The following is a 25,899-nucleotide window of genomic DNA, read 5'->3' on the forward strand; positions in this document are numbered from 1 at the left end:
CACTCTACTCCATCAAACCTCTACTCCTCAAGCCACTCCTGCCGCTCACTGCCACCCTGCCCTTGCTCACCACATCAATTCTAGGTAACACCAAGCTTGGGCTGAACCAGGCCTATATTCTAAAGAATACGCTGGACTCTGGAGGAAAAAATGCGCATGTAGTTAAATTGATCATGAAGGTTGCCTTGAATGGGTTTCATTCTCTGTAAAGCTTTAAAAAGTCAGATAGAAGAAATACCTAAATACAAAATCATCTGTAAAGATAGGATTATTTCCTTGCAAGAAGCAGAGAGTAACTTACATATTAAGTTGTTTTCACTCTTTAGGATACAGCACAATCACTTTTATAGTAGGATTATGTATTTGTTAAATACACACAGACTAGAAGCCTATTACTTGTATCCTCTACTCCCTAGCCCTTTACTTCAATTCCAGTCAATGTGCTTAAAGGAGAATGCAAACTAGTGGGACATGATATTACACAAAGTACTGCTGGGAAAGCATTGACTTAGGATCAATGGCTAGAGACCTAATACTTAATCCTTTAGATTCTGCCACTGTTACCCATTACCTCTGCAATCTTAGAATAACCAACATTTGCTTTAAAATCTTACTATTTAAGTATAAAATGAGACATAATTGCATTTTTTATTTACAAGTGAACAATAATCATTAATTAACTATTAATAATTAATATATTTTCTAAATGAATGGTCTTATGCTTTGTTTGGTCCATTATAGTATTTTGACCCATACTATATACTCAGAAAGCTTTTGGTTAACATTATCACTCTTAGCTGGTAGCTAATATTTCATAAATTCATTTAAAAAATATAAATTCTATATAGCCTATGCTAACTGAAGTAGAAAGAAAGATAATCACTTTATCTTGGTGCAAACTAGAAAAAAAAATCTGTCTAGGAAAACATGTTGCATAAACATAGAAATTCTATTCAGTAGGAGGGTGGGCCAGAACAGCTAAGGGAAAATTGAGGGCACTAGGGAATGTCCCCATGGGTGTTTAGGTTTATGAAAGTGAATCTGAGAAGACTTGAATGGAAAATTACATTTGGAGAAAAAACCTGGGAAGTCTTAATTGCCACATTATAGATATTTTGGGAGTCTAAACATAAACAAAAAAAAAAATAGAGAAATATGAAGAATGCCTTCCATCAATTATTTGCTAGCAGGTAAATGCTAACTAGCAATGTAGAGGACGGGATATCATAGAAGAGAAAAAAAGAATGGTTAGAAGCAAGGTCCAAAGTTTGGCTGGCCACAACAGGGAATATACTGAGGACATAGCTAAGGTAAGAGGGTGTGGATTTACTGTGGAACCAACTGGTAAGTGCCTGGCTTTCCCTAGTCATAAGACAGTAGAAAAGTAGACAGTAGAAAAACCAAGCAGAATTTACTGGGGCTTCAGTAACGTGAGATGAGATCATGAGGCAAGGATTCTAGAGGCATAAAGCAGGAGTGAGGTGGAAACATAGTGAGTAGCTAACAGCAAAGGAAATTCAGGTTTCCCTGGTGATGCAGGGGTTAAAGTCTCAGTGCTAGCAAGCTATCACCAGTCCTTGTGGCATGAGTTCAATCCCTAGCAAGGAGCTAACCCACTTGGCACAGCAGACTTCTCCTGTCTCACCCACTGCTCCCCTCAGCAGTGTATTTCAGTCAGTCTGCCTGTTCTGCTCCCCACTCTGTCTCTGGTGGATCCTCTCACCCCCGCACCTCTGGCCTATACCCCAGTTCCTATATGCATAAATAAATAAAAACTTAAAATTAAAAAAAAAAAAAGCAAAGGAAATTCTTTTTGCTAGGTGGCCAGATTTCTAAGGATGTGAGTCTATTAGAAAACCCAGAACACAGAAATTGAAATCACCAAAGGCAAGGCAAAGAATAGAGTGGAATGAAGGCTATGAGCAAGGATCTCAGGTTAGAATGGCTTTGAAGTCGCCAAGGTCAGTAGAGGCTGATAACAAAGATGGGGGAAAAGTGTAAGAGACAGTGGACCTTAAAAGAAGAGAGAGCATGGAACAATGATTGTGGACTCTGATTCCAGGGATTAAAGGATTGGGATAAAGTTATTCTTCATGAAGAGATTTTAAGGGTTGCTATCAAAGTGATATGTCTTCATTTTGGTTAAGGCATAAAAGCTATATGGAGTCTGTTCACTTTGGGAAAATAAATATGAAACAACAGTGAGCCCATCAGATGGCAATTACTTAATCATCTGTGGTCTGCTACTTACTTGGCATCAAGTATTTGTAATCAGAAATAAACACTATTTATATAAACACATTTCTGCTATACAAAAGCTCGGAAGTAAATAAATCACACTCCCCTCTAATTAATAAACTGGATCTAAAAAGAAAAACCATTCTCATGTGAATTTAAGTCTCCAGTCTCTAAATATTATAACCAACTTCTTAAAATCCCTGTTTCTCAGAACAGCTAGAACCTAGAAGTACAAATTCCCTGCCTAATTTTTCTCAGAAGTGCCAGTTCTTAAGATGGTTGAAATTTCCCTTTCAGATTCCCTCTCCACCAGCTCTCCCCCGACACATTAAGCAGCCACATCTATCATATTTCCTTTCCTCAAATACTATCAGCTTCATAGGTTCCAAAGAGCTAACAGCTTTCTGCTCATTGCAGTTGATTATAAAAATCGCCTTGATTAAGATTTTTAGACTGATCCCCTCGTGTTCAGCAGCTGAGCCCATGAAGGAGGACTCCTGGGTAAGTGGTGTGTAATAATGTTACTGACACACAGTTTCTTGTTCAGTTAAACTCTACTGGAGATCAATATGGAGCCATTTCCCCATAACAGGCAATAATTAGCACATTAGACCACTCAGATAAGAACCCAGGAACGCCACAACTCCCTGTTTTGTATTGTTTTGTTTCTGTTGAAAGGGAACAGGGAACAGAGGTTGGCTCTGAGTCGTCCACTATTTAGCTCCATGGTCAATGATGTAGTATATGAGTGTCAAAGTTGGTCTGGCCCAGCCATAGGGCCTTAAGCTCAAAGAGTTTTGAACTGTTTACTAAGGAGAAATGATAGCAAAATCATCTATTGTAACCTGTATATTGTGAAAAATAAATCAGGTTATATTTTACTGCTATAAATGAGTAGATTAAAAGATGAGTTACTATCTACCACGTTTAGGATATATATTGAAATGTCTGGTAGTAACAGAGACTAAAGATTGCAGTTTTGTTCCCCCAGTTTTCTAAGTCAAAGAACCAAAGATCACTGGCCAAAAATTATTTATTCCAGAAAGAACCAAAAATAGGATATGAGATTATTGATGGTCATAGAATCCCTCATCACATTCTCAGAAATCTGTGCAAGAACTGCCTTAAAATATCTGATTATAACAGGAAAGGGAGCAGGTCCTTTGAAATCTACTTAGGTCTTTGACTCAATTATTTTGCCCCCAAAGCAGTAATGTGTTCAAATTTAAAATGAGAGTATACAGCACATCAGTGCTATTTGGATAATCTAATTGGAGTAATCATGCCACCCACATCCACCCAATGCATAATTAACATCTACTTAAGAGGAAATAGTCACCACAATAGAGATAAGTTGGTTCTCTAGATGAAAGGGTGAATGTACAACAAAAGTGGTCACTGATCTACTCACAATTCTATTTTGGTGCGATTGTGTGTGTGTATGGTATAATATATACCAGGTAGAATACACACAAACACACACACCCATACATTTTATGAAATATATTTAACAGTTTCCATATGTAAGCTCCTTGGAGGCTTACAAAAATCCCTAAATCCAAATTTCTGTTTTATGTCCATTATTTCCCATCCTATCAACAAAACTGGGACTTCCGCAAGATTGTGGTACAAAACTGCCAAAGGTTACCTAGTTAGGGAGGAACAGAGCCAGGATTTGAACCCATGTTTCACTCTCAAATTTGTATTAATCCCCCTTTAGATACTGAGCCCTGTTGTCTCTCAGTTCTGAATAAAATACAGTAGGACTTTGGAGAGAAGACTGATGCGGACAAAAGCAGTCAAGGAATAGAGAGACTTGCCTGGATGAACCCTACAGATTGTACAGTATTTGAAAAGCCAAGTAAAGTGAAGACTCTTGGCAGGAGGAATTAGAGAGCAAGGACATAATGATCATGGAATTTATTAGTGAAGGTGAGAATACTTATTAGATGGCAGGTGAGTCATGAATATTAAAGAAAATGGGATTCAAGTGCCAGATTTTCAGATTATCGGAGACCTTGAAAACCAAATGCAGGATCAGTACTATGTCAGGAGGGGGCTGCTGGAGGTTCAGGAGAGGAAAAGTGGTAAGACAATTTCAGGAAGAGTAATCTGGAACTGTTACACAGGACAGATTTCAGAAATAACGGGAGGGAGGCCTACTATGGGGAGCTTCAACACTGCCACAGGGAGCAGCAAAGAATCATTTTAACACACCCTCTTTACACCGTGGATTTTTGCAACCACAGCTTCTGTGGGGTTCCAACATCAGACACCTTCCTGTGGCTCTGTGTCTGAAGAATCTGCCACCAAACATTCCATGTGACAAGAGATGCAGCTTCAGGAAATATAGCCACACACAAATATTACCTAGGAAACCAAATATAACTAAATGCAAAATGCTACCCCACACTGGGAAATAGCTGTGAGATTTGGTTATAGCTGTGTTTATTGTTCATTAAACTTTATATAATAGGAAAATATGCTAAATTAATCCACAAGCAAATTAAATAAGCTGGATGTTGGAAATACCTGTGGTGTGTTATGGGGATTGGAATAAAGCCTCTACCAACACAGAGAGTTTGTTTGGTTAAACTCTACTTGTTTTAATACATTCTTTTCAATTTGCTCTGTTCTCTGGGTTTTTCTTGTGTCAAGGAAAGAAGACATGTGTGATGAAATGTGAGGTAAACTGCAGGCCCTTCCTTCAATGTCCCCCACCCCACCTTAGTGTGGCACTAGGGTGACCTTTAACTATCAATAGATGATACACTTGAGCCAGCATGAGGGAAGCATATGGGAAATTTAAGACAAGAAAAACAAATATTCTTCTTAAAGATAAATAAACCCCAGATGATGTCTCCCTGCCTAAATCCTTTTTCTGAGATAAAATTATAGCCCAGATATTGAGGATTCAAATGGATAAAAATGGCTTTCTGCCAAATATCCACAAAGGCAGGCAGATACCTGATCCTTGGCCCCGGTAGAAACATCACCTTCACAATTACAGAAATGCACAACTTGCTAGTTAACTGAAATGCCACCCAAAGTTCACACAAGATTCTGTAAAGCACAGAAACAAAGGTATCTGGATAGAAAAACTGTTTCAGAAAAGTTGGAACAAGACTTAAAGGAAATGTGCACTTTATTTTATAATATATATATATATATATACATACATGCACTTGTTATTTATATAAACATGTACTTGGTTTGACTAGCTCTGGTATCTGGGTAAAACTATAATTTTAGATTTAGCCAAGGGCTCATTATAAAAGGTGCCCATTATACTAGGAAATAATACTCAGAATCAGCTTCTATTGTTTCCTATAAGCTGTTGCAACGAGTTTACCACGTTACCTGAAAGAATGTTCCTGCAAAAACATAAAAATTTTGCAACCAAGTTTATACAAAAATCAAAAACCTTTCTGTTTTACATTTTTCAGTATACAGCTCATCTAGTTTGTCAATCATATACTACTACTTTTGGTCAATATAAAATTCCGTAGAAAGTGATGAATGATGTTATAGTAGAAGAATTCTATAGTCTCACTAGGCCTCAAAAGAACTGGACCATTGTAAGAAATCTCACCATGTGAAATAAACCACAATGTCTCATGGAAGTGGATGCCACAGAACAATCTGGAACCTAAGAGTCTCCTTCTCCATACACATTATAAGAACATTTTCCCTCCAACTACAACCCAACACAAAACCACTGTACTTGTACATAGATGCACATACACAATGATTTCTGTGAGAAAGAACAAGGATGAGAAAGAAATGAAAACATCTTGCCATTTCCATTTTAGAACTGAAGGAGAAACTTGTATATTGTGATGGTCATTGTAATTCTCGCATGATTAAAGTATTCCTCCAGGCAAGAAAATACCTATCCTGGTAGAAATGCTATTCACTTCATGCAATGAACACTAGGACCATTGCACAACTCAGACTTTGAAAATCTGCAAGACTCAGTCATATATCCAATGACTATATTTGAACATCTATTATGGGCGTGATACCACGCATATTCTGAAATAAGAAAATACAAACAACTGATTTAATTTGCATGCTTTTTTCTACTGCTTTGTATTTTTATGCTTTTTCCAGATTTTCAACAGTGAGCATGTTGAATTATCAATTATCAATTTTCAAAAATTAAATTAAAACTAAAAAGTATCAACAATACAAGGTCTCCCTCAGTTTATGTAGGGATGCATCAAAATAATAAGTGTACACTAGTGTATAATGATCAAAATAAGGACAGTCAGTGACCAAATGCTACCTGACATAGAAACATCTTCACATTCTTGAAATCTCCAAACTTTTTGTTTAAAAACACTTCTTAATTTCATTTGGCAAAGAGACATAGATCAGGCAGGCAAAGATCCACAGGATAAAGGTAGGTGAGAAAATAAACTATAATTCTCGGTTAAGAAAATAAGAACAGCTTGCTGCAAGAACCAAATCAATCCCTGTACCCACTGAGCTTAATCAAGTGTTATCAAAAGACTGGAGGGAAAAGCAATGGGAACTTCATCAAAGAATCAGAGGAAGAAACACTTGATGGAACACATTTACAGGTATTTAACCAGTTTTGTACAGCTTCTTTGGCTGCAGAAGGTTCTTTGAAAGCAGAAGGTTTATAACTAGAGTTGTAGTATCTCCCAAACCCAAAGAGAGGGGAAAAAATATATAAAACAAAGCTTAGATATTCGACACTGCCAGGCTATTCTAGGACTAATCCAAAGCCTTAAGTCATCCCTAGAGGCTGTGGCTTTAAGTAATGTTATGTTGTCACCCTTCCCCAGCCCCGCAACCATCATCTCAAAGTGTAAAGGTTAAGTCAGGTCAAAAGAGACCTTCCCACTTAGATCAAGTGATAGAGACTGGATCTACCATAAACCTGAAAGAAGCAAGAAAAAGACAGCCAATGTGAAATAATAGTTTGCAAGACACTGAAGACCAAGCAGAGTACAGGGAATCCCGAGAAAGGGAAGACAAACAGGGTGAGTCTAAGACTGTCTCAGCTTACTGTCTTGAGGGAATGTCCCATCAGAACAGGAAGGAGGACCCCAAGCAGAGACAGGCAGTTTCCTTGAGTAGATGGAGCTGAGCATCAGGAGAGAGCAAAGCAGCTAGAATACACAGAGGCATGGGTGACTCAAACACACCCTGGGAGCTAGAGAAAACAGAAATACAAGATCACACACTGCCTGATTCCACTCATGTCTATTTAAGATCAGACAAAACTCATGTCTGCTGATTCAAACAGTGGTAACTTGAGCCTGAGAGAGGAGAAAGGATGAGAAAAGGGAATTTTTGGGATGGTGAACTGTCCTTTATCTTTACTGAGGTGTTGGTACATGGCCATAAACATTTGTCAAAATGCACTAAGATCTGTATGTTTTGCTGAAAAAAAATACACATACACACACACCCCTAAAATATGCCCCCCACTAAAGAAAATTTAAGGGAAAAGATGAGGAAACCAAGTTACATCTATTAACTTTAGTTTACAAGAGAAGATAAAGCAGTTTACATCATTAGTTATTTGATGTAAATGTAAATAAGGTAGATGGAAATAAATGTAGGAAATTATAAGTCTATGTTGAAAAATGCATTAAAATTACACCTGTAGGTGACTAACAAGGTAATACAAAATTATCTCCTGTGAGCCAATAGGCTCCCAGTGGATGATAGCCCTCACTATCAATAAGTAACTAGCCAAGCATACCAGAAATAAATGGGCTATAATTAACATAAGTAATAAAAATGGTCCACAAATAGAGCATGCTGAAGATGGCTGAAATGAAATTAGTAGGGCCACAGATTCCAACAACTCATAAGAATCCCTGACAGGTTACAGGACCCTGAATTTGTGGAGACCATTCCTCCTTACACCAGAGGTCCAACAGCAACTGGGATTTGTAGAAATTAATGTGTTTTACCTGTGAGTTCCAGCTCATTTTCACAGAGGCTTATGTAAAATGTAAGTTGTTAGCAGTCCTGGCTCTCCCTGAATCTGTTTGATATAGCATGCGTATCAATATCAGTCATAGAGCAGATTTGGGGTACAAAAACCATCTCTTGCTGATATTAGAGGAACTTATAAGCAAGAAGTTCCCTTGAGCAACATGCTAAAGTCTGCATGTATGAAACTGCTCCCAGAGCACCAGCATCTTCACCTTTGCTCTTAGAAGACCCTGGTATAATTACCTGTCCTTTCAGCTACACTGAATATCTTTTGGTACATGACCGACAAAAAAAAAAAAAAAAAGTTACAAAGAAATAACTTCAAGCATTACAGTTGGTTTTGCCTGTTTGTGATTCCTTTTTCTTGTTTCTGTCTTACCTCTTGGACCTTTCCAACTATGGCACCAGGCTATTCTGCCCAGTCTCACTCACTGACTTCTCTGGACTCAGTCCCACTCTCCCTAGTCCTACCAAATCTGCAACATGGCACTTGTTTGATGGACTTATGATCTTGTTACCCGTTCAGGTCAGTCCTGATGCAGCCTTAATTAAAATGAATGAAGTAAAAAGAGAAAATATGGGCCTCCCTGATGGCGCAAGGGGTTAAGATGCAACCTACGAAGCAGTCTGCAGCCACTGCAGCACGAGTTCAATCCCCAGCCAGGGAGCAACCCACAAGGTGCAGCAGACCTCTCCTGACTCGCCCACTGCTCCCCTCAGCAGTGTACTTCGGTCAATCTGCCTGTACTGTTGCCCTCTGTCTCTAGTGAATCCTCTCACCTCCCACACTGCTGGCCTATACACCAGTTCTTGTATGTATTAACAAATCTTTAAAAAAGAGATAGAGAAAAAATATGCTCCCCAAGAATGCAGACACTAGATATTATAGTGTAACTAACACAGCTAAGACCTGTGAATCTAAATCTCTATGTGTTCAGATGAGTTTTCACTAAGAAGTTTCCTTAAGGCATTCAGAAGACATTGACAGTGGGGAGTCCAGCCTTTGAAGTTAACATTTAGCCCTGAATCAGCCAGATTTGTAAACTTGCTAATCACTTGACTTCACATCTCAGTTCCCTCATTTCTGAAGGTGGGATCATAATATTTACTTTTGAGGGTCATTTAAATAACAAAGTAATATAATGAAACCACCTCAGTGATTGGCACATAATAAAGTATTGAATTGCTGAAAAATAAAAAAATGTGTGTGAGAGAGGGATTCAAGCTAAAAAGAGATTTGAATTAATCACAATATTGTTAATAAAAATTATTCAAAACTTGGGGAAAAGGCTAGAAGAGAGATGTATAACATATAGGGACATAGTTAACATGTTCACCAATGAAAGCTTTAATTCTATGGTGTTTGACACTGATATTTACTATTTATTGGGGCCTAGACTCTAAGCGATGGCTTATTAATCTGTAGACTTTTGAATAGTAAAGACATAATGTTCAGTAGAAAAGATGTGACCAATGGGTTAAGGTCTTTTTGACTTGTAAGACATTCACCAGTTTTATATTTAACCTAAGTTTATACTTTAATATTCTTTGTAATGACTATAAATATCCAGTTCTTCAAATAGTCTTCTGCCATCTTGTCGTTTATACTTACCATCTTGCTGTTTCCCTTGTTAGGAGTTAAATAAATTTGGCATACATTCATTCTATATTTATGTAAGAGTTGTGTTTTTAACTTTATGAAAATTACATTTGTATGAGTCATGTTTTTAACTTTTTGAAACTTATATCTAAGAGTAGCCAAGAGTTCTGTGGGGGCTACTGTGTGCCATGTCCTAAACTTTGCAATAAATAATTCAATTTATCTTTATACATTATTTATGAAATAGACCTATAAATGTTCACAATTTAGAGACACAGAGGAATTAATCAAATTGTTCAAGGTAACACAGCTATTAAAAGACAGAGTCAATATTGCAAGACAGGCCATCCACCCCACAATTATGGTTTTATCTACTGGTGGGCATATATTGGGATTGTAATAAAGTAAAATCATGAAAATCAGAAGATCTAGGTCAGGAATGAAAATATAAAGATTTAGAACATTTGTGGATATGAGGGGATACTAAAACTCTAATTTTATTATGTTTAAATATATTCTAACTAAACGGATTCATCTAACCTTAAGACAAATTTCTCAAGTGTTCATAATTCCAAGTTATGGTAAAATTACTAACCAAAAACACAGAAATTTTCTTTTCCAATCCTATATTCTTATGTAATTTTGTTCTCTGTGAAGATATGCCCACCTGGAATTCTGTCCACTAGTTGGCACAGATACTAAACTATTATTTCTGGTAATAACAAAGTAGCAACAAATCTAATAAAAAGTGAGCTTTCATATAAGACAGACCTGAGTTCAAGTCCCCACTCAACTTCTTCCAACCCATGTGGCCCAAGACCTCTCATTACTAAAATCAAGACAATAACAGTACAGTGTTTCTTACAGATTTTAGGATGATAAAAGTGCTTACATCTTTATAAAGGTCCTAGTAGAATGTCAGGGACAGAATAAGGACTCGAAAATGTCAAATACTATTAGTTATCATAAAAACTATCACTACTCTTATTTATTAAGTACCTATCATACTCCTTGTGTTATATCAGAGCTTCAAGAGGCTAAGTGACTAGTTCAATTTCACAGTGTTCAAGCCAGGCTTGGCATTTAAAGCAGTTTGATTCTAAATCCAATTAACTTAATGGCTATGCTATGATATCTTTAATAACTTAACAAGTCGTATACATTATAAATCAACCTTTTAAAAATTTAGTTCATTACAAAAATTTTCCAAGATAAATGTCCACCAATGCCTCAATTAAAAAAGAATCAAGATTTAGCACCTATTAGGACCATATCCAGGACCCAGCTGTAGATATACTATGGGGGATTCTTCTCCAAAGAACTGAGAGTGATAATGGGAATTCTGCTAAAGGAGATTAGGAAAGCTAACAGTGTTTTTTATAATTTGAAAAATGCATGGCACACAGCATTAAGCAGGATAAGGCACAACACAAATTTTAAACAGTGTATGATCTTAACCACATAAGTGCATAGAATAAGTCTGGAAGGAAATAGCCAGAACATTAGCAGGGGCTGTAGCATATTTTTTCTACTTGCTGGAGTATGGTCTTTCCTTCCCAATGCTCTTTCATACCATATTTGCTTAGAAAGTACTTGCAAATTTCTCAAGACTCATTTGTCAATGAAACCTTCCTAAGAGCAATAGCTCTTCCTGATGGAGTCTCAACCCCAGGGACAACTGACATCATTTTATGGCCACTTACTACACACTGTTCAAAAGTCTATTGAAGCACTTTCAGATGTATCCTCCCTCACTAGACTGTGATGTCTTTCAGAAAGGGACTTCTTATTCATGATCATACTTTTCAAATAAGACGTGTGTAGTGTGTGAATTAAATGAATAAATGATAAAGTGTCTCTGAAGCAGCAAGCCTGCTGTCAATATTGAACTTCTCAAATATGGCCTATTTGCTGGACAGGCAAAGCCTGAAAACAAAGGAAGGTTATAAACACATCACCGAAAACATGGACATATTGGAGTCAGATATCCTTGGAAATTATTGCTTGATAAATAACAACATAGACTCGTGAAACATGCCAGAGTAACTAAATGGACCCAGGAGAGAGAATTAGCATATGCACGCCTGTCCTCTTGTTTGTACACTAAGTAATGCATTTATGGCTTATTTGTTGTGAAGCCCAAAAGGAAAATGTGTTTTTAACAGATTTAATCAATACGCCAACCTACATTAAAAAAACAAATAAACCCACACAATAAATAAAAAGCAAAAGGCCAATCAATAGTCAACAGTGCAGCTTAACAGCCACTCCAGCAGAAAACTGTCTGAAAGGCGCTTCACACTCCAGTGTCTGCACGATCCACAGCTGCTCGCTATTGATTTGTTGCAAGCAAAGAACATCTATTATCACATGCCATTGTGAACCCAGCAATTTCTCCAACAAGTAGCCTGCAATGTATGATCTGCAGGGGAAGGCAGGTAGAACTGACTGCTGGGGGTGGGCTGAGGACCCACATTTATTCCTTTCTCTTTACCCCACAGTCATTATGGACATCCAATTTCTACATCCAGGAACTTGATGTATGGTAAGGATTCATGTCCACGGACTGTTCCATATCTACTTCTCTAGAGCACAGAAGGCAATCACAAGGCTCAAAATGATACACTGAAAACAGTTTCCCCAAGTCTGCTAAAATGTCAACCTTGAGGGAAGGATAGAAACTAGGTGTTTTGTTTAAAATTGCTATTTTCAAAAAGGTCCCCCAAAGGACAACTCTTTTGTCTATGTGTGGGAATGAGCATGTGAGTTGGATTTTGTGCAACATTTTACAATGTTGGGAAGGAGAGACGAACCTGATGATAAGCTGCCAATAGTAGCGGGATTGTAACACAATACCGGAAAGCAATGCTGGATTTCCCTGATAGTGTAATGGCTACAACTCAGTAAGAGCTCCCAGAGTCTCAGTCCTAATTTAAAATACCAATAAGAACCCAATACCCAAAAAGAAAATCCCAGTAAAAGCCCTTGTCAGGTTCCATTTCTTCTGCTGTTCTCAAAATGTAACACAAACACTGGATGCTTAGTTGGCCTCCAGATGGCACACAGCCTGTGAGAAGTCAGTCCTTTCATTTTGAATTTCTAAGAACTGAACATTTTCTTTAGAGAAGGCTATTTGTGTGTTCTTTGATCTAATCGCTTTTAGGATGATTTTGTCTATTGCAGTCTCAAAAATACACCTAAAGGTAAAGGAAAGTCATCTAAAGGGAATGTCCTAAGGTTTACAATTACATGAAATGGTAGAATGTCTTGTCTTAAAACTATAGAAAGACAATCAGTAAATGAGTTATATTTGAGCTTCCAGCAGATGATTTTTGTTTTCTAGTCAATGTGAGAGCATCACTCTTACAAAGGATAATCTGTCAGAAAATACATGACATAATTTTGTAACTACTGTATCTACTTTGCCATTATCTGTTCCAGAATCAACCTGAAATTTACCCACTATATCCATCACCCACCATGCACTCAAAAAATAAAAAAATAAAAAAATAAAACCCCAAACCTGGTCAACACATTCTTAATGAGATGCAGTTTTAAAATGTAAACTCTACTCATGTAAGCCAGATCTATGTGATAACACACACAAAATTGGCAAGCAAACACCAACTCTGGCAAACCAGAAAAAGAAAATACAAATGTCACAAATGACAGAACCCACACTAGAAAAAAGAGAGGAAGACTCTAAAATACAGACATTTCTTTAGAAACTTGCAAGTCATGCACAGATATAATTAACTTTTCATGATGAACTAAGCACATTATTTTGGAAAATATCAAAACCAAGTCATTTCCCTATTGAAAACATTTCTATTCTTGGATATGCAATACATAAATTGAGATGTTTTCACTTCCATTAGTTGAGGTTCAAGCTGCTGTCCTAAGAAACAGCTCATGAAATATGAGAGCACTAAGCATCTCCTACCCACCCTCCATTAGATTAAATCTCCAACCAGTTCACATGATCTTGATCAACACTTCAAACAATAACATTTGTTTTAGATACATGTAACATTCTACAGAATGTACTATTCCCAAGAATTGGGTAAAGGCCAGATTTCCCTGATGGCACTCCAGGTCCACTTCTGTTATTTAGGTCAAAGTCAAGCCACCTGTTGTATACATGTGATCAGAGTAATTATCATTCAAATAAGTAAGATTCAACCCCTGTTTTTCTCTTTATCTCTTCTCCTTCCTCTGTTCCCTCCTTCATTCTCTTATTTTATTCTTTCTTTGAAATTTATCCCAGAGCTTTTGCCAATAAGTATGAACCTTGTTCAAATCAGGTGATAACTCAGGGTTAACACTGAACTCTTCTTGTAAACTAAGCTACCAAGAATTTACTGCCATTAGGAGGCACATAGAATATCACATAGATAATTTCATGTTGAAGTTGTTTGTGAGATGAAGTAACCAATTGGAATTCTAAGGATCAACGTTCATATAGAATATAACAATCTGTGATGTAAAGTAGTAAGACCGAGTTTCTAAGTAGAACAAACTGTCTGTGATTTAGAACAAAAGAGAAGTGCCCTCTGCCTCAACACTCTGAATTTCAAACACTGGACACAACGACATCCACTAAAATGTATTTTAAGCAACATATTCTCCATATATTTGGTTGAATTTCATTAACAGGTTCTATTGGAACTTTACAGTTAAATCCTGTGTATCTGAATTATCTCTATTTCTCACATCCTGCAATTAAAATGTACTGGCTCACATTTTTCACCTGGCCAACCAATCACAGAAGTCCTGATCTACTCTTCGAGAGATTATTAAGCCAACAGATTCTTTTAGTGATTTGGGATCAGAGGTCATCTAGGGACAAAAAAAATCAGCTACATCATTTACAGAATACAATCCAAATACATTACCCAAAGCCTGGATAGGGTAATATCCTCCAACATTTTTGGAGGATGAGGAGCTACCTCCACAAAAGAAAGCTGACCTTTCCCAATCTTATCAATAGTTTTAGTATTTCATTCTCTATTGACAAATTATTCAAAACAGATCATCTAATAGTCCTTATTCTGGATTGAGACATAGTCTTAACAAAATTAGAAAACATCATAGAAGGCTGAAAGGACCCTGGATTTTTTTTTTTTTTAAGCAGGAAACAAAGCCTGGCCTGCATGCCAGAAAAGAACACCCCAAAGATAGAAAAATGCATACCCACCTTCTGAAGTCTGAACATGGTCACCGCAGTTAGAGTAACTTACCTTTCTCTCTGTGCTGTGTGCAGAGTCTCTTCCTGACCATTTTCTACCAGAAATGGTATGTATGTGTGATATGAAATAAACTTGTGAGGATAAAGTAGCCATAGGCCCCATTATAGTGAGTCCTATGCAGACAATCAGAAGGAAAAGCAAAAGCACATCTACAATTCCCCAGGTATTGGATGATTCCATAACTGAATCAGAGTGGAACAGTATTCCCAAATAATAGCTACAGAAACAGGATTTTAATAATACCAAATACTTGGAAGAAACAGTCAGAGGTCAAAACTTTCTGCAGAGAGTATATCCTTTTTGTCAAGATGCAGACGGCCCATCCTTACATTTAGATCAAGAATATGAGAGAATTTTCTCTCTACATTGCCAGACCCTTCACATTTTTTATCCTAAGAGACTGATGAAGCACATGAAGACAAAAAGCTACAAGAAAGTGGAAAACAACAAGAAATAACTGCACACTTAAAAAGGTGAAAAATCAGAAATCAAGGAGAACCAAACAGACATACTAGAGAGAGTAATGTAATTGGTGTGTGCTCCCACATGGACAAATGAAAATGCAACTTTACTGTTTACTCAGATAATGTCATGTATTAGAGGCCAGCTGACTATGGGTTCAAATTGTTAATCAAACTCCCACCATGGAAACTGCATTTAGAAAATCAAAAGGTCAGCAGGATGTACTAAGTCAGTGGTTTTCAAGAAACCTCTCTGCAATGGGTACTCAAAAATTTCAAGTGTTTGCTTGTCTTTGAAAGTGGCCATATTTGGAAAATAACATGAGAAAGAAATAGAGACAAAGATTATATGATCCCAGAACATAAGTATCTCCACCATCAATGTTGGAATCACCTTCAGGAAATCAGTCTTCTAGAACTACATTAGGTGGCATGCCTAAAGCATCGCTAGGAAAAAAAAAAAATAACAACTGATTCTCTTCCAATATGAACCAAATACAGATACACATATATCAATATACTTACAAAATAGAAATATACATAAAGTGTGTGTGTGTATACACTGGTGTATGTATATACATACATACATATATATATATATATATATATATATATATACACACACACGTACACACACACACACCCAAACAGTCACCAATAAATTCAGCCAAAGGGAATCTGTGCCATACATTAGAAATATTTTGAGAATGCTTTCAACATTTCAATTTGGAAAAAACAATACACTCTGAATGTCTTCATCATTTAGAAGGTCTAAAAAGTTCTCTAAATGCGTCTAAACTCAGGCTTTTAGAGAAAATAGCTACATTCTTTAAATACCTTCTAAATTCTAGACAATCCAAACAAGAATGTCTTGAACTGTTACTGAGATGACCTAATTAAAGGAAAACTGAATTTTTCTAAACAGAAATATTTCCTGATTTTTTTTTTCTTGATTTTCAATCTCAGATAATCTAATCCAAAGAAGAAAGGTATCAACAAAATAGAAGTTGTCTAGTATTGCTGAGCAAGAAATATCTCTTTGCTTCTTGCATAAGAACACACTCATGTTTTATTTTCAAAGTTTCTAGAGGAGAAAACTGCGTATGAATCTTTGGAATAGCCATGCTTTTGCATAATATCCCTGGAACTTTCTCTAAATCACTGAAATCTTTGGAAAAATCCCAAGTATGAAAAGGTTGTACTCACGGTCATTGCACTGGTTTCCAGAATACGAGGTCATGGAACAGTCACAGGTGAAGCCTTCCCACTGCTGCATGCAAACCCCCTGGTTGGCACACGAATCTTCCTGGCAGGTAGTACTTGGTCCTAGCAATGCATAAGAAGAGGGGAAAGGAAGGAAAAGGAAAGAAGTGTTAAAACATTCATCAAACTTAAAGCAATCACTTGAATTTATATCCTCATGCCCCCAAACAGTCAATGACACAAACCACCAAAAATGGCAACTTACATCATGCAACAAGAATTCAGTATATACAAAAGACAACAGATACACACTGAGCCACAATTATCAATAGTTACACTCGGAAGGGAGAGGGCTGAACACATTGTTCTCTTTTAGGCAGACTTTGCAAAAGAGCTTCACCTCTACCATTCAACTAGAAAGATGCCTCACGTGGAGCATAGTCTTTGTAAATGAGCAAAGCTAAGGCAGAAAAATGCATTCCCATACTTTGAATCAAGGCACAAGGTTTCCTATAGACTTTTATAACATTAAAATCATGGCATTAAATGTTCATAAAATAAAATCTGAGATATTAAAATGATGTTTGATGAGGAATAAGAAGAAATTGAGGAGAAGAAAAAGGAGAGGAGGTAGTAGCAGCCAACAGGTACTGATGTGTTGTAGCTGATAAGCACTGAGCATGAAGCACTTGGTCTACAGCAACTCAGTAAGCTCTCCAGAGACTCTGAGGTAAGTAAACACGACTGCTTCCATTTCACTGGTTAAAAAAACTAAGCTCATAGAGGTAAAATAATTTATCCAGTGTCACATATTGATAATTAAAAGATTCTGATGTCCAATTTAAGTAGATTAGCTCTGAAGTCCAAGTTCTTATATCAGTGTTTCTCAGATACCAGTAGTTCTCAGACTTTATCACTTAGGAAGTTATTAAAAATGCAAATTATTGGGCTCCTAGCCCCATACCTACTACATTAAAAACTTCAGGGGGGAGGCAGAAATCAGTGTTTTCTCAAGTTTCCAGGAAATTTTGATGTAGCCAAAGTTAGAGAGAAGCCACAATAACTGTGGCTATAGGGCTACAGAAGAGTGTCTTTATAAGAAATGTGCCTCCACAGAAGGTGGGAAAGAGAAGGACTTGATGTATAGAAGGGACAAATACCGGATGGTCTCACTCATAGCAGGAATTTAGAAAACCTAAATAAGGGACCAGTAAAAAGACTAATTATAATAAAGTAAAAAATCAAAATCAACAAGCAACTATAAACCAGAGACACACTATAGGAGAGGTGCTGGGGGAGGAGGGAGTAGGGAGTAGGGTCAAGATAAGGGGGGTGGGTATTGTATGGGGACTATATAACCAAGATGAAAATGCATGCATTGTGCAAAAATGAAAAATGATGTAAGAATTATATAAAATTAAATTAAATTAAATTTTAAAAATTATGCTCATTTTTATTTCATTCTGTTATATTTATATTCTGTGTGTCTTTCAAAAGCAAGTAACATGTAAGTGTAATGATACATGTAATTAATACAAAAATAAGTAAATTTATTTTGGGGGCACGCTCAAGATCTCTTGTGGATATGAGAGACCAACTGAACAAGTTTGGCCATCTCTGCCTTGCTGATTGCCATTAGAATCTCTCCATATGCGCGTCTGGGACCTCTCTTTCACTATTATTTTTTTTTCACTTCTAGCTTCTGCCCTAACCTGTGGGGTTAAAAATAAACCTACATTTTCAGAATGAAATCTGAGATGAAGGAAATATCTTAATGTTCAGGCAACCACCAGGAATTTAAGAGAGAACTTCAGCAAAGGATGTAAGGGCTCAGATTCTTTGCATATATATATATATATATATATATATATATATATATATATATATATATCAGTTAGGATGTGATGCAAAAAAGCAGTTGACAGAGTAAAAATACATCCATGCCAATAAGTGTCAATTTTGCAATTCCCAGGCTAAAAGCTCATATAGGCACAGACTATCAAAAGGTAAGCATGTGGGGTCCTAAGGACAAAGGCTCAATAGAAATGTATGCCTAGAAAGGTTTTGTCTTCTGGGTGGTAAGACATTTTATATTTATGCATGCAGGGTGGCAGCAATGCAGAACATCACTCTTAACACAAAGTTATTAGGATATGACATAGGAAAGTTCAAGACAATCACGGATGCTGGGGAGTAGCACTGCTGCTGGGTTCCTGCAGCTGCATATGCCATGTGGTCCCCCCATGTGGAGATGAAAGGAGGTACATGAGCATGTTCTCAGTGGGTCTTAAACTTGAGCATTGTATAGTACAAGTTTCATTAACAATGGCAAATCAGGACAGCTTCTTTCAAAGGATAAAAGCTTCTGAGAAGTCCACGGGGCTCCTTGACCAAACAGCTTTCATCACACAATGGGCTAGTAATTCAATTGTGCTCAAGGATCAGAAATACATGGAAGGCTTTCCCTTGAAAGGCAGCATAACAGCAAAATCTTTGAGAAAATACAATAATTCTATGCATGTTGATACAATCTGAAGACAAAGGCTTTTCCATGCCTTTTCCCTCCCCTCTAGTCAAATTTTTAACTGTTTTCTAAGGACCAGTTCAAATGCCTTCCCCATAGGAAATATTCCCCAAATGACTTCAAATAGTTCCCACTTTTTAGCAGCTGCAACACTAATTATTTGTATCATTAATGCTTACATATGATAATAGTCATTTTATCATTTTGCACTACCCTCTGCTTATATAATTCTCTAAATGTTTCTTGTATTTTTATTATTATTTATTATAAAAGGATTGAATGCTGTCTTCTGTTAGAGGTCATACATGCTTGGTTTAATCCTTGATATACTGTACTATGCATAATGTGCTAGATGAAGCAAAAAATATTTCAGTAAATGTTGAGCTTCTCTGAATTGGAACTCCCTGATTTGTTTCTGTCTCAAAAGTCGAAGTCTGAGTATGGGAGAACATCTGTACTCTGTACAGAGAGCAGTCTGTGTTCTGTTTGTCAAAGGTTGATCAGGAACCAAATGAATAGGGAATCATAGGTTATTTCCAAATTCCACAGAATTCCTTTTGCTTGCACTAAGGGGTGAAAGCAATTCAGAATCAATAATCCTCAAAGACTGAGCATGCTATAATCATCTAGTAAGAAGGAATTATAATCATCTAGAAAGAACAGGTTCAGTGAGGACCACCAGAACCTTCAATGTTATCTCAGCGATTCATAGATGAAATTTGTTCCTTCTTTGGAGGCTGAGATCCTGCTTCTTCTCAAGCTTCATATCCCCCTGGGAACTCATTCTTTACATTTGAGCTCAAAACAGGCTTTGCTTAGATTTTTTAAGAAAATGCCCACCTTCCTTCCTTCCCATCCATTATGTCTCCCTGTTTAAGTGATAACAATTACCTCATCTGTAATTAAGTGTAAGCTCTAAATTGTCTGTTTCATCCTACTGGAATGATTTGTACAAGATAATTTTATATCAACAGATAGGCACTTAGAAACTTTCCCTTTTACCCCTGGGGATTTTGGTATATTTTTCTTCTTCTTTTTTTAATTTTTTAAGATACTGCTTTGTATGAGAAATAGATTGCAAAAATAAGCTTTGAAGGAAGAAGTTGTTTTTTTTTGTTACTGTTTTTGTTTTCTGTTCATCTTTATATCTCTAATTTCTCATAAAATATTTGGTATAAAGAATTTTAAAATATTAGTAGATAAAAGAACAAAAATAAAGAAATGAAGTCATTATTTTATGGCTTAAAGTCAAGTGGTTTCCTAACAACTTACCCTTAGAATTTACCAATATCAGCTCATATAAACAATTTTCTACTGGGAAGCAAGCTTTTTGGGGGATGGTGTTGGTGGTCATTATTAATTGAACATATTTCCTTCCTTGGTTTAGCTCTCAGACTCATTCAATATTATTAGATGTTGAGACAAGTACTCATTTGTACAATGAGAGACTGAGCTAGATGATAATATAGGCTCCTAGTCTTACTTCAAATTATTTAAATACATCATTTCCCAAGCAGATTAAAATTTAAAGAAAAATGTATCAAAATCCCCAGGGATAAAAGGAAAAGTTTCTAATTGCATATCTATTGATATAAAATTATCTCATAAAAATCAGAGACTGGTTATCACAAGAGAACAGGGGACTTACATATAGTACATAGTATGTTCCAGATGCTGTACTCCCTGTTTTTTGTCGTTATTAATTCAAGAAATCTTCATTAACATATTGATGAAGCAAAGGCAATGTAAAGCATTAAAGAATCAGAAAATCAGGAATGATTTTCCTATGAAAGATACTCAGAATTTCAAAAGGAAAACAATTCTTTAGAAAAGATTTAATTCCAAAACAGAAAAAAAAAAAAAACTGAACAAAACAAACCTGAATATTGATTCTTTTTGCATGCATTTTCAGCTACTTGAAACTGAACCATTTAGTGAAATTTATGAAAATTATGTAACATAAACCTTTTGAGATCACAGTGACTAGACTAGCAGAGGGTTCAGAAGTGCTCTGTTTTAATCCTACTGGGAGTTTCTCAGCTAGGTCTCTAAATGTTACATGTAGTTATTTGCCTCATTATGCCTCTATGTAATAAAGATAAGTGAAAACAAACTAACCAGAGCACAAATTTCTCTAAGGAAAGAAATATAATGTGAAAAAATATGCATATTCCTAAAGCCTATTGATAAAGCTAACATAAAAATTAAAATTTGCAATAGCATTACATTCCAAATTTTAGTTTCAGTTAATTTTACCATATCTATTAAATGTCACTACTAAACAAAATGAAAGTTACTCTTACTAGCATTTCTTCCATATTTCCACTGGCCTCTCTCCAAGTCCAGGCTGCCAAAACTCCCATTTTTTTTTTTAATCCCATTCAACCACATCCTTTAAAACTAAGTTTTCATCAACTACCAAATAAGCAAATAAGCAATCTAAGGTAAAAAAAAATAAAGGTTAAAGAATTTTTTAACTGTTGATCAAGTTGAGATGCATGATTTCAGAAAATCAAACTGAGAAACATGACATTTTAATGTAAGGATGTGTGGGGTTGTTAAATAAGGGAAATTTTCAAATGCCATTTCAATTCAAAATGCAATGAAAATAAACAGGAAGAGGTAGTTTTGTGCAATTATATGAACAAAACTGTTCAGATGCATATGATCATAAACATAGCAGATGTTTCTAAAGACTTAATAAATTTATCTAAAACATTTGTCCAAATCAATCTAATATTCCAGACACAGAAAGTGAATAATCTTTTGAGATAAATATTTAGAAAGCTTTTTGTTATCTTTCATAGCTTAAAACTATACGAAGACAGTGGAGAATGGTATATACTACTTTTGCATTTGATATGTAATTAATCCTGACTAAAATAATCACATATCCCTTTGAGAAAAGATGGTGAATGACAAGGCAAAAAGGTGGGCATGAAAAGACTAGATAAGTTGTCAGCGAAGTTAGTACTTTGGTTTATTAACTCCCAGTTCAGCTTTTAGTTCACTGAGAAACATCGAATCATGCCTTTTTTCTTTATTTTTTGCAGGTGATAACTCTGATGGCTGCCCTAAATTTCCCATCACTCTGCTTGAATTTGGGATTTTTTTGTCATGAAGAACTGTCCCAGTCATTTCAAGCCTGTTACTGCTAAAATCTACCTTTGCAGTACATGCAAACTGAGTCAGCCGATTCAACTCCTCCTTAGGGTCTAAAAATCAAAAGTATATAGAGCATGTGCTTTTACTTACAGGTCCTGTCTGAAATGCAGGATACTTGGATCCAAGCATATTTTCTGTTTTGCTCAAGTATGATTTAACCAAATCAATGCATCAAATGCCCCAATTTGAAATGGATAAATATTGTTAAACCAACACCAGATAGTCTAGACTAGATCAGGGAAGAAGTCTGAGTGGGGTGAGGCTGAGGGTGACACAACTGAACCGTTTATCCTAATGTGCCAAGGTTGGAGCCCAGTGGTTGACAGTGGTTTAACCATATCCATCACCTTTAGCCACAAAGCATGAACTGTTTGCCAAAGGGCTTAGAATTAGAATCCCTGAAATGTGGATGTGCAATAACATCACAGTATAATCTGAGCCCACCAAAGAGCCCCACCCCCACCCCCTGCCACACACACACACACACACACACAGAAAACACAGCTGTCTTGAGAAGGAGCCTTAGAAGAGTCTCCATGGACTTCTAAAGAGATCTAACTTCCCATCTTGACTTTATTTTCCATTTCTGTTAAGTACATAAAAACCTTTCCGCTTTTTCACTTTTTAATTTACTTGATTTCATAGAAGAATGAGTGAGTGGTAATTGGGTGGCAAGGTGCAAAATGACCAGAGAAAGGAAAGGTGAATACATATTACATGTATTTGTGGGTGCATGTACTAGTGTACATGTATGAAAGACACTCACCCCCTGAGAGTTTGTAGTCACTACTGCTCAACTGTAAGAATTTACATATTGAAGTTTGAAGCCAGAGTGGGGTGGGAAGGGAGGGAGTTTGCTGTGACATTAAGTGACAGCGGGTAGATTAGCTGCACACAAATCTCTGCCCATTCAGCAAAGTTACTTCTGTAGCTACAGAGTATTTCTACATTTACAGTAGAAATGTATCCTTTGTCCCTTGGCTTTTTTGAAAAGAATTATTTACAGACATCATAAGATGCATTCGTTTTAATTGGCAGAAACCCAACACACTTCTATTTAATTTTAAGATAAGAAAGCTATGATCCTTAAATGTGTCAAGTGTCTCTCTTCATCCAGAATCGACTCAGCAGTAAATGCTCTAGTTCCTGTTTTACAGAAGATTAAGAAAGCCAAAGAACAGTGTCCTCAATGTTATTATAAAATTTCTTTGGCAGAAAGAACTAAGAGCAAGCAATGTTCCCAAGATCCTGTTACTTTTTTCTCCTAAAGGCAGGATATATACCTTGCTCAGGCTCAGGAAGGCATCAAAATCACTCTTACCAAGATTGTTCAGGTGGTTACAGTTTCCTTGGTTAGGATGACTTTTAATACAAAGGTCTATTAATAATAAAATTCAACATGTTGGACAATTTCTGTAACATGCCTATTCTCCTCAATCATATCAGCACCCTCATCATACACTGGGCACAAGGAAAGTCAAGATGGGCATGACCAGAAACCAAGATGCCCTCATGAGGTCTTCAGTGGTTTTTGATGGATTCTGTTCTGGTAAATATTCAACAATCAGAACTCTCAGATGGAAAAAGTTAACACAACCTGATCTATAACATTTGTTGATTTCCATAATGTAAAAACTCCCACCACACCAATTTCAAGCTGATACATGTTACAGGATGTAGACCAGCTTGTAAAATCCCTGGAAATTCCTGTGCTGTGTCCACTCCAGCAGTGCTTGATGGTCAATGAACTGCAAAGCATAATTACACTTTGTGAGTAAAGCAATTTACCCATGTGGCACTGCCATGGCAACAGAGAAGCGGGCTGCCACGGTGAAGGGTTTGTGAAGGCAAGAGAATGCTGGCTTTATAAAGCTTTCTTGCTCAATCCACCCTATTTTCATAGGGTCTCTGGGTTATTAAGGTCAAATAATTAAATCATTCCTTCCACTTAAAATCATAATCAGGCCCTCCAAAGTCAATGTTGCTTCAGAAAAATATAAATGGAGGCCTCATTTTCTGTTTTTTCTTCTTTTCTCAGTACTGATGGAGCAGCCTATGGAGTATTAGAGGGAATTTTGTAAAATAATGAGAGAGAATGGGGTTTCACATGGAAGCTCAAGAAAAAGGCAGGAATTTAAAATACTTCACTTTTGATAAAATTAAGCAAGTATCATCTAGAACAGTGAAATAGCATGGTATGAAAACCATCTATCATAAATTTAGCTTGGAGGACACTCAGATACTCTGTGACATTATAGGAAAAAGTTCAGAGGTTTTAAAATTCTGCTTTATCACCTACTAGCATTATGACCTTGGACTAGCTACTATAACTCTTTGAACCTTGGTTTCCTTCTCTCTATAATGAAAATAGAAATTGTCACTATCTCTGATGATGTGAAGATTAAAGGAGATAATATATGCAAAGCCTATAAAGCCATCCATAAAATGGAGATAACAGTATCTACCAGGAAAAGTCAAGATCATAATGGAGATACAACATGCCAAGAATTTAGCATGTGTCTATACTAAGTAGATCCTCAATAAAGGGTGCGATTAATTCCCCTGGAAAGGAATGTCAGGTTCTCTCCACCCTTTTTAGTTAACTCTACTGTAGTTAATTGGGAGTATGCAAATAAGACATATTTAGGGAGAAATTCATGCCTATCCACCCACCTTGGGAGAAACCTCTCCCACACAATGTAGAGGGGCTTGAGGCAGGAAGTGTTGTGGGAAGTTCCACTTAATCTCTGTCTCTTCTATTAATACCCATAATGCAAATCATTTTTGAGGAACTAATTTTTATTAGGTCAAGGGCTACATTTCATTACACGGGATACATTGGAGAATATGACACAGCTCTTAGAGAAAATGAAATGGGAAACTATAATTCCCACAATAAGCAAAGCTGGAGCATTGAAATTTCCTTTACCAACTAGAAGTATTTGGACAATGCCAACACTCAGCTGAATGGCTTAAAAGAATCTCAGGTTCTCAAAGTATCCAAACTCAATAGATTTACTGACTTATTCAAGACATGAAGCACTCAGTAGCCCATCTCCTCAATCCCTGCTCCCCACCCACTCTACACCCACGTGCCTACCATCTGGGCATAAGGACAACTAAGAAGTTGTTCAACAAAGAAGTCATTCAACTAAGAGGAATTATAATGAAAAGTGGGGAGAGGATATTCTGATTAATCACCTAACCCAATAAAGAACTATTTTATTTCTCATCGTTTATGGCTCATCTGCCTCATTCCCACAGGCCAAACTTAATATTTCTTTTATCGTTGTACAGCTCCTATTCTTACTTGTATAAGCTCTTAGGGATTCTTTCCTCTCCAGGAATACCCCTCTTGCACATAAAAAAGGAGCTAGAAAATTACTTCTGAAAGGCTCACACAAATTGTCATTTTATCCCAGAGGCCCTGATACAAAGACTCAGCCACGCAACACCGCCCAGGTACCATGGGGGATACCT

At 36.6% G+C, this 25,899-nt stretch overlaps 1 protein-coding gene across 4 annotated transcripts in view; it reads right to left on the minus strand.

Annotated features, from left to right (window-relative positions):
- The window catches only part of NRXN3 (neurexin 3), a 1,487,041-nt gene that overhangs the window by 775,857 nt on the left and 685,285 nt on the right, over positions 1–25,899 (minus strand). For 3 of the 4 annotated variants that reach the window (XM_054691888.1, XM_054691889.1, XM_054691890.1), the window contains one exon: positions 16,734–16,853. In XM_054691888.1, coding sequence (XP_054547863.1) covers positions 16,734–16,853 — 120 coding nt within the window. Of the gene's footprint in view, positions 1–16,733; positions 16,854–16,995; positions 17,016–25,899 lie in introns of those variants that run through there. The other variant, XM_054691892.1, reaches the window with a different exon arrangement.

Source organism: Talpa occidentalis, unplaced genomic scaffold (genome assembly GCF_014898055.3).
Source record: "Talpa occidentalis isolate TD23 unplaced genomic scaffold, MPIMG_talOcc4v2.1 talOcc4.11, whole genome shotgun sequence".
Taxonomy (NCBI): domain Eukaryota; kingdom Metazoa; phylum Chordata; class Mammalia; order Eulipotyphla; family Talpidae; genus Talpa; species Talpa occidentalis.